This window comes from Mesoplodon mirus (genome assembly GCF_964341445.2).
Source record: "Mesoplodon mirus genome assembly, chromosome: 6".
In the NCBI taxonomy this organism is placed as follows: Eukaryota; Metazoa; Chordata; class Mammalia; order Artiodactyla; family Ziphiidae; genus Mesoplodon; species Mesoplodon mirus.
The window spans coordinates 85,526,968-85,536,283 of record NC_138982.1 but is presented as its reverse complement, the minus strand read 5'-3'; the positions used below and the strand labels follow the sequence as shown (position 1 = coordinate 85,536,283).

The 9,316-nt window shown below is 41.8% G+C and overlaps 1 protein-coding gene across 2 annotated transcripts in view; it reads left to right on the top strand.

Moving 5' to 3' along the window:
* The first annotated feature begins 1,357 nt into the window (after window positions 1-1,357).
* GAP43 (growth associated protein 43) overlaps window positions 1,358-9,316 on the top strand; it is a 93,195-nt gene continuing 85,236 nt past the window's right edge. Inside the window, exon 1 of one of the 2 annotated variants that reach the window (XM_082625496.1) lies at window positions 1,358-1,493. In XM_082625496.1, coding sequence (XP_082481622.1) covers window positions 1,464-1,493 — 30 coding nt within the window. In that variant the 5' untranslated portion in view covers window positions 1,358-1,463. Of the gene's footprint in view, window positions 1,494-9,121; window positions 9,167-9,316 lie in introns of those variants that run through there. The other variant, XM_082625497.1, reaches the window with a different exon arrangement.

The following is a 9,316-nucleotide window of genomic DNA, read 5'->3' as shown; positions in this document are numbered from 1 at the left end:
CTGAAAGGAGTTCAGGGTGGAAAACAGGAATGAGGCACTCTGTGCTCTGGGAAAACTGGCAGGACAGGCCTTCAGATAGATATTTTCAGGAGAAATTTTTAAAGAACTTGGATTCTTGCATCTTCCCATACCTAGAAAAGCACTAAAACCATTAACCAAGATATTTGCTCCTTGTCACTAGCAGTAATCTTCTACCAAGGGCGTAAGTGCTGGTTGCACTCACCCCCTTCTCCAAAATCACATATGTGCAGACCTCCCCCCTTACCTCTTTGGAGCAGTTCCTCAGAGCTACCTGGGAGGATGTCTCCAGGCTATAGTCCCCAGTAAGTCCCCAAGTAAAACTGAAACTCAGAGCTCTCACACTGTACGTTTTTATTTCAGTCAACTGGCACCAACAATTTATATTACACAGACTTATTGTTCAAATATGCTCAGCTTTTTCAGTAAAATTAGAAGAAACTCCAATTTTCAAACAGGTGTATGTGCATTAAGAAAACAACTACCATGTGATTTTAGATATGGATGCTAATTCCTAAACATTAGTTATTATTTCTGCACCCAAGTGCTTAGAATGTTTAAAATGCAGTATATTCGTGTGGATTTTTCAAGTATTTTGGAGCATATATGAGACATGTTTGTGCATATCTAAGTCTTATACATATGTATTTATTTTAAGTTATATGAGTACTGAGTACATACAGGATATGATATTCACATGATCTTTCATTTTTTGAGAGAACTTAACCCTCACAATTATTAACTGTGCATAAAATCTAAATAGCAGATATAACATATTGTATAGGTCTGACTACTCATTCAGAATAGCTGTCCTTTGCTTTTATGATATTGGGAAGAGAAAAGAGTTAGTAAAGAAATAGAAGCATTCCTCAAGCCCCTCTTCTCTAAAACATATTCCATATACTCTCCTGAACGGTCTGGAATATCCTTCTCTGCAGCTACCCCAAAGCCCTCTCAATGCAGTGGGAAAGTCGGTGGGTAATTGGGTCCAGATTGGAGATGTTTAAATATTCATGAGGCTGGCAGGGGACTGGAAGGGGGTGACTGTCTAGAATGGGGGTGGGGCCGGGGGAAGTGATTAGTCATTGAAAGCTAGTGAACAATTCTGAGAAAGAGATCGAGAGACAGGGATGAAAAAGAGGGATAGGCAGTGAGGGGGTGGAGAGAGAGAAAAGAGGAAGAGAGGGAAGAGGAGAGAGAGAGAGAGAGAGAGCATGTGCGGTGAGCAATAGCTGTGGACCTTACAGTTGCTGCTAACTGCCCTGGTGTGTGTGAGGGAGAGAGAGAGAGAGAGAGAGAGAGAGGGAGGGAGAGGGAGGGAGAGAGAGTGCGCTAGCGCGAGAGAGCGAGTGAGCAAGCGAGCAGAAAAGAGGTGGAGAGGGGGGGAATAAGAAAGAGAGGAGGAAAGGAGAGAAGGCAGGAAGAAGGCAAGGGACGATACGACCATGCTGTGCTGTATGAGAAGAACCAAACAGGTAGACCTAAAGATTTTTACTTCTTGCTGTTGTGAAATTACCAGAGTGCAATATTTCCCTGGAAAGGTAGAAAAAATATTTGAACCGCTTCTGCTCTGGCCATGGTGCTTGCGTTTCCTTAGCATATGGTAACTGATGCTTGCATCCCAGCTTTTATTCTATTCTTTCACAGTCTGCTTTTGGAATGCTGCTACTAATTAGGATGAGGTTAGAAAAAATACGCCTGTTTGGCTAGAAAAAAAAAAGATTTTTTTGGCTATTAGTAAATGTTCAGCGTTTTAGGTTTCTGGTTTTGCGGATGTGGATATGGAAATGGGTGTGGAGGAGAAGACGTGGGCTCTACCTACAAGATGGGGAGGCAATCCTTTATATTATTTGCAAAAAGCAGGGTTGAAAGAATATTCAGCTATGAGTATTGCTTGTTCTATCGTACAATTTTTTTCACATGTGCTGCGGAAGAAGCCTTATTTCCTACATGCATGAGCTTCACATGGGTGCAGGTATTAATGGAAACACATGTGAAGGTTTAATTAATTTATTTATTTTTCAACGAATGAATGAAACTGTAATTTGGGAGATTTTTCTTTTTTTTTAAGAGAATCTAGAGACAACTGGGGCTGGGGGGAGAAACTGGCCGAGTAGAAGGGGAAAACCCCCTTCCCAAGACCAGCAGCCGATTGTGCACCAGCTGGTCCGAGGAGAGGGTGGACCACGCCCCTAGGAGATTCGAGCTCCGATGGGATGGGAAAGACGAGCTGCGTATTACCTGTTGGAAATCAGGTCTCTTCGGCCCTTCCTTTGCATCCTTCCTGGAATTGTAGTGACCAAAGACGGACTAACATTCCGGATAATAAGCATGGTGACTCATTTTCTTCAGGAAGAAGGACACAAACAAGATAAGCAAGAATCAGAGTCCCCTCCCTCTCTCCCCCACGGCTCAGGTTTTTCTTCCATTTCAAATTACTCACTTATTTCTTGAAAGACGTTTTAGAAACTTGATTGGGGTGAGGGTGGGGAAGAACGACCAGTAAGGTATTTTGCAGCAACCGACAGTGCCGCGGCATTCTGCAAAGGGGGCTTTCAAACATTGACCGGAACGCGTTTGAGTGATATTGGCGAAGGTTAAGGAGAAAAATGGGTGTGAGATTTGGGCGAGTGTGTGCTTGTACGTGTGTGTGCGTCTCCCTGCGAGGCGAGGCGCTCTTGGTCAAAAAAGACCTTTGCACGTTGATTGCCTTCGGGGTGGGGTGCAAGAGATAGGATTTGGGCATTATTCCTGTGCAGGTATTGCATAGGGGGCAATTTGTAATACACTCGCTGAATTCGAAGGGGGTGGAGGGAGAAGTGGAGAAGAAACAGGCTGCCAGCTTTGCACATTTAGCCAGCGCCCTGGAAGGGGGGCTGGGGGTGGAGGGCAGGGGGCGGGGTAGTGGGGATGAAGAAGGAAGAGGAAGGGGAAGGGAGACAGAAGCAGAATCTCAGAGCAGTGAGTGGAGAGGGTGGAGAGGCAGGGCAAAAATAAATAGACAGATAGATGATAGATAGATAGGGAGATAGATAGATAGATAGATAGATAGATGATAGATAGATAAAGTATCAGGCACCTGGGGTTTTGTGAGTGGTTTGTGTAAGGGTGTTTGGGGAAGAGCCTGAGAGTCTTACATGTGGCACTTCCCTAAACTGCTATATGATTCCAGAGATTGATGCTTCCACTGGCTCATTTTTCAAACCAGGACATTTCCTCTCCTTGCTTTCCTTCATTCTAATGCATAAATGCAGTAGATACAGGTGGCTGGGTTAAGCACACTGTCAAGGAAATGTTCTGAGGTTGCCCACCTGGTGAGCTGCAGAAATAAAATTTAGGAAGGTGGAGCCCTAAGGAAGACAATGCTATTCATTAAAAAAGCTTTAATTTGGGGGAAGAAAAAAAATGCTGGTTTACAACTTTTTGCCACCCTATGTATACATATACATGTATACACATGCCCCCTCTGACAAAGGAAACCGAGCATGATTTTTCGAAAGGGAATTGAGGCTAAAGAAATTCCCTTCCCCAAAAGGGGACAGCTGCCTTCACTTGGGTCCTCTTACTGACAGCCCCAAATATTCACTAGGATATGTGCAAAGTGATGAAGCCAAAATTGTGTGTTTAGGGAGTTGGAGAATTTCACATGCAAATGTGTACAGTATCCACATACTTTACGTGCAACAGTCATGTGTGTACTCTGTGTGGTTTCCATATGCCGGCATGTGTTTCTGCATAATTCATATTCAAGACAGAAAATTGAAAGGTATAGAAATAATCCGATTTTGCCATAAATTTTATACATGTGTACTTCTGTGTGAAATGGTCATGTCCCCTACTGACCACTGCTGTGTATCATTCACATAAGTCAGTATTTAGGATGCCATTAAGTCAGACTAAAGGAAATGGTGTATTCAGGGCGTGGGCTCACACTACACTGACTGGCATTTCTATAGCCTGAGTACTTAGGTCTCACACAGGTTTTGTGCTTGTGGGTGAAATGATCCTATATCATTCATGGCAGAATCCGATTGCGTTTATCTTTTTTCTGCCATCTATTCATCACCCTAGCCCTTAATAGGGAATAAAACCAGGGCAAAAACCTGCAAAGGTCTAAACTCTGCCACACCCATGAAATCCAGCAGAAACGTGGGAGGGGGCTGGAGGGATTGCACTTCCTTCCTCTTCCACTTGAGCTGCATAAAGAAGCCATCCTGGATTTCCAAGTTGTAATACATTGCTAATGGCTGAGAAGAAAGCATAAATGATCTTTATTAGCCATTAATTACCACTATAGATTATTATAGCAGAAAGAAGAGAATGGGAGTGGGGTGGAGAGGAGAAGATGGTAAAGGAGTGGTCAAAGGAGGAATAAGATAAAAGAATCCCTGACATTTAATTGGCTTCTGATTTTTCAAATGTCTTGGGGCTAACTTTAAATAGCTTAATTACCATGCATTTTACAGATGATGAAAAACTTGAAAGATCTGTGTCCACAAAGCAAGAAAACTGTGAGGTGTTTCTTTTGTTTAAAAATAAAGACTTTAATTTGTAATCGAAGTAAAAAACACCAGCGCAAGCAAGAAGCCCTTCTAGCCCTCATGCCTTCAACCCCCATCAACATCTGCATTTTTCCACATACAACAAACGATTCTCATCTTAGTGGGATCTGTGGTTCAGAATTCCAACCTGGCTGCGCTTTTCCCTTGCAGTGCTGGAAAGGTGTGGAAGGATGCTGGCTTGCTGCTTGGTGCGGATTCCTCCTAGTGATAAATTGGATTCCTCCTAAATCTCACCGAGCCACACCCAGTGTCACCCAGGGACTAAGTGAATTAATTAAATGGAAACATCGTACTTAATATAATTGAAACTGTTCTCTTTTTTTTCTTTTTTAAGTGGTGATTTCTACCACACATTTCCAAATTTAAACAGAAGGAGGAATCATTTAAAGGGCATTTTTTTCCTGCCAAATTATCTAGACTCGCAGAGGATCTTAGAGAAGTAATGGTGAATCTAGAAATACATTAATATCTGGTGACTCTATAATGCCTTCTAACCCATGCCAAGGTGCATACACGATGATCCCTTCTCTCTCATGCTGACAGTCTGTCACTCTGCTCCCCACCTATGCTGAGGCAATTGGGATAAGAAAATATAGGGTTAACTTTCTCTCTTGCTGAGCTGGCAAAACTACAGAAAACCATTCATGCTTTATGCTAAAGGGAGCACTCCTGCTCACTGAGAGGAAGAGTAGCTTAGGGTCTCCTTCGCCTCCATCATAGTGAAACTGGGGCTGATGAATCTACATACTTCAGTTTTACCTGCCTCCATAAGGAAAAGGGGGGGGGTGTCTTTGAGGCAATGGTAGGTGTATATATTAACCAAATGTTTCCCTTGCTCATATTGATAAAGTAAGACAAGTCTGAAATCTTCCTCTAATATTAAAGGGACATTTCAAAGGATGCACATACTCAGGTCATCAAAAGAGAAGATACAGCATTTACCTAATCATTTCCCTATTAGCGGTCGTAGAGGCATTTAGGCAACCAGTCATGTCTGTTGTCAATCAAAGAAGTGATTGTGGGCAGGAATTCTCCCTTCTGAATTTCTGAAGTGTGGTCTGGTTGCCCCTGCACCATTGTGTTGATCTTCAGAACATTCTCTGTGGTATTGGGAAGAGCACTGTGCTGAGAGTCCTTAGTTTATACCACTTACTGATTCTGTGATCCTTGACTGAATCACATAATCTAGGGCTTCAATTTCCCTATAGTATGGAGACTAAAAAAAAAAAAAAAAGAAAAGAAAACGAACAAACAAAAAACCCACCATGCTTACCTTAAAGGTTTTGGTAGGGACCAAACAAAATTGATATGAAAACAAAGGTCAGTACAAATGTAAGAAAATTTTCTCTCTGAGGTTTGCAGCATGAGTCTTGGCTTAGAAATTGCCAGTCTTTCAGGATTGTCAAGTGCCTACTACACTTCCTTTTCCTGTTAGAGAGTAATTCCTTCTGCTCGTCATTGATTCCTCCTCTTCATCACTCCCCATTCACTATACCATTTACTTTAATAAGGCTTCTGTTCCCATAATTCTGTTGAAACATATTCTGGAAAAGACACCATATCCAGTGACTCTCTAGTTCACATCTCATTTGTTATGTCTTTAGTATTTTGTATTGTTGCCCATTCCTCTTCCTGAAACTGTCTCCTCCTTTGGCCCCATCATAGTTCTCTCTTTCTCCTCCCTCTCAGATAAGTCCTTCTCCATTCTTCTTTGCTGGCTTCTTTCACTCTCTCCCTCCCCAAATATCAATTATCTCCTGGTTATTTATCTTGACGCCTTTCTCTTCTTATTCAACGCTCTAATTCTAGGTGATCTCATCCACCTCCAGAGTTTGTAACCACCTGTGTGATTTCCAAATCTGTAGACTGGATCTCTCCCCTGAGTTCTGATCCATAGATATCTCTGTCTAGATATTTCAGAGACACCTATGCTCCTTATAAACAAAGTCAAACTCAGTGTCTCCCATTTTGTACCACTTAGTCTTCCTCCAAATTCCCACCCTTATTGCTGTAACAGCACCTATCCAGCTTCCAAACTCTAGGAAAATGGGAGTGATCCTAAAAGTATTCTTTTCTTTCAGTCTCCAAATCTAGTTATGAAATCCTTTGATTCTATTAAAAAGATTTTGAATTCATCCTCTGCTTTTTCATCTCCACCACAAATAAGCTGATTCTGACTTTCATTACCTCCCATCTGGACAAAGACAATAGCTTCTTACGTGGACTCCCTACCTCCATCTTGCTCTCCTTCCGTTCTTGCAAATAGCATTGCTCTTATCTTTACCTAACACAAGTCTGATCAGGTTATTTCCCTCCTGACAATCTTCTAACGATTCCCTGTTAACAGTAAGCTAAATACAAACTCCTCAGCATGGATTGCATGATCTAGTCTTCCTTTTTTTTTTTTTTCTTTAATTTGGCCGTGCTGCGAGGCATGAGGGATCTTAGTTCCCTGACCAGGGATTGAACCCGTGCCCCCTGCAGTGGAAGCATGGAGTCCTAACAACTGGACGGCCAGGGATTTCTGGCATGATCTAGTCTTGACTATCTTTCCAGTGCCATCTTCAAGCACCTCTTCTCTCAACGACACTACATCAGTATTTCAGTCCTGCCTTTATGTCTTTGCTCCATGCCTAGAAAATATCATTTCCCTCTCAGAATAGAAAATTGCCACTCCCCCAGTAAGAGTTAGCTCTTTTAAGCCATTCTTGTCCTCCCTGATGTTACGTTTTCTTCTGCCTTCTTTGTGACCACACTGTAGTTTGTACAATCACTATTATATCACTTGTTACACTATACAACATTTGTTTTTTTCACATACTGGTGTCCATACTGTGAGCTGCTTAAGGGAAAGGGTGAAATCTTGATTATTTTTCTATCGCCAGTGCCTACCACAATGCTTGGCACATAAAGTAACAGATTTTAACTGTGGATATTCTGTTTGCTAAATGAATACAGAACTAGGTTTACAGTCTTTCCATAAGTTGTGGCACGTCTAAATGGATGGAGCACTACTAGATATTTTTTTTAATCTATTGGCATCAAATTTTGAAGTGGAGCTAATCATCATTGATTCTTGTTATTGACCTATAGACATGAAAACCATCAGTTTTGTTTTTAATTGGGGTATAGTTGTTTCACAATGTTGTGTTAGTTTCTACTGTACAGCGAAGTGGAATTCCCTGTGCTATACAGCAGGAAAACCATCAGTTTTTAATGAAAGCAGACAGAAAATGCAAAATGAGCCCAAGTATACTGTGTTGCTCCAAACTAGTATAACTGGTACTATATGAAAACCTCCCTTTGATGTCCACCAACCAGTGTACCAGCCCCACGCTCTGAGGGTAGGAGAGTCCCAGGTTAGACACACAGTTATCATCGTCTTGGATCTTCTCGTGCCCTTCCTTTCAGGCCCCAAGTGCTTATACCTATTGCTTTGTTGCACGGCTATTCCAAATATTCCCTGACTCAATCCCTCACTACTCTTAGTTATTTCATTGATCACACAAACTTTAAAAAATGTTTGTAGTGTTGGCCTGTGCTCAGGGGCCCACGTCCAAGGATTAATTTCAGTTTCATTTGGGTATCTTTTCTGCCCACTGAACTAGCCACATAATAATATTCCACAAAGAGAAATCTTGCATGAAGGTAAAGGGAGGTTGAATGGTAAGTAGTCCCTCAAATGTCTGTTAAATGAATGAGAATCAGGTCAAGTTTATCTTTCTTAGGTTTGAATTGGCTGAAGGAATTTGGATTCTGAGGTAGGCCTCTTGTGGCCAATATGGGGCACACTGTGGCTACAGCTTTACCTGAAAATACTCGTTGCCAGACCCTAAGTGGTGGATTTTCTCTGACTAAATTGGCATGGCCTTGAGAACAGTAAGACAAAATGATCTATTCGTGAAGTTGAATAGTGTTTCGCAGTCTCCACACCCTTATTTTATATCTTGCTCATGGCTCTCAATCTCTTTCAATCTCTTTCTTTGAGTTGTCCTATTTTTTTTCTCCTCCCCTCAGGTCCAAGTAGAGTTTGTCTAATTAAGTAATGCCAGCTCATTCTAGTGTTTAGTGGGCAAGACCATAACAGGAGACTTTTAAGAAAAAGTGTGTCCCTTCCAACTTTCCAAATAGGTATCTTAGACAAAACAGGTACATTAAGGTATGTCTGACACATAGTGTCCTCTCAACAAAAAATATTTATTGAGGGAATAAATGTAGGAAGGGAGGGATCATCATGATGGGCCATTAGGGGATATGTTTTGGTACAGAAGATCATAGCTATGTACCTGTTGAGAGGTGGCTCTCTGTAAATGCACACTCAGCTCTGTTGGTCCTCCTCTCAAGGTAGTGGTGGTCAAAGTTACAATTCCAGCTCCTGTCTGCTTAGAACAGAGTGATACCCTTGCAGTGAGTTCAGGTTGTAGAATGGGAGTGTGACCCTCCAGATTCCCTATCCTTAATTATTTACAGATCTTATTTTCTTAGATGTTGTTTGTTTAATGTCCTGTTTCATGTCTTTGTAGTGGAATAAACCCTACCCTGGGTTCTAGACCCGGCTCTGCCAATTGCTTGTCGTGTGACCTTGGGTAAGTAACATCATCTTTCTGAGCCTCAGTTTATTCATCTATATAAGTGGGCACATAAAAAGAATATACTCCAGATCCAGACTTGCCTTTTCTACTAGGCTGGTGTGAGGCTCACATAAAGTGGTAAAAATAAAAGTGTTTTGCAAATGA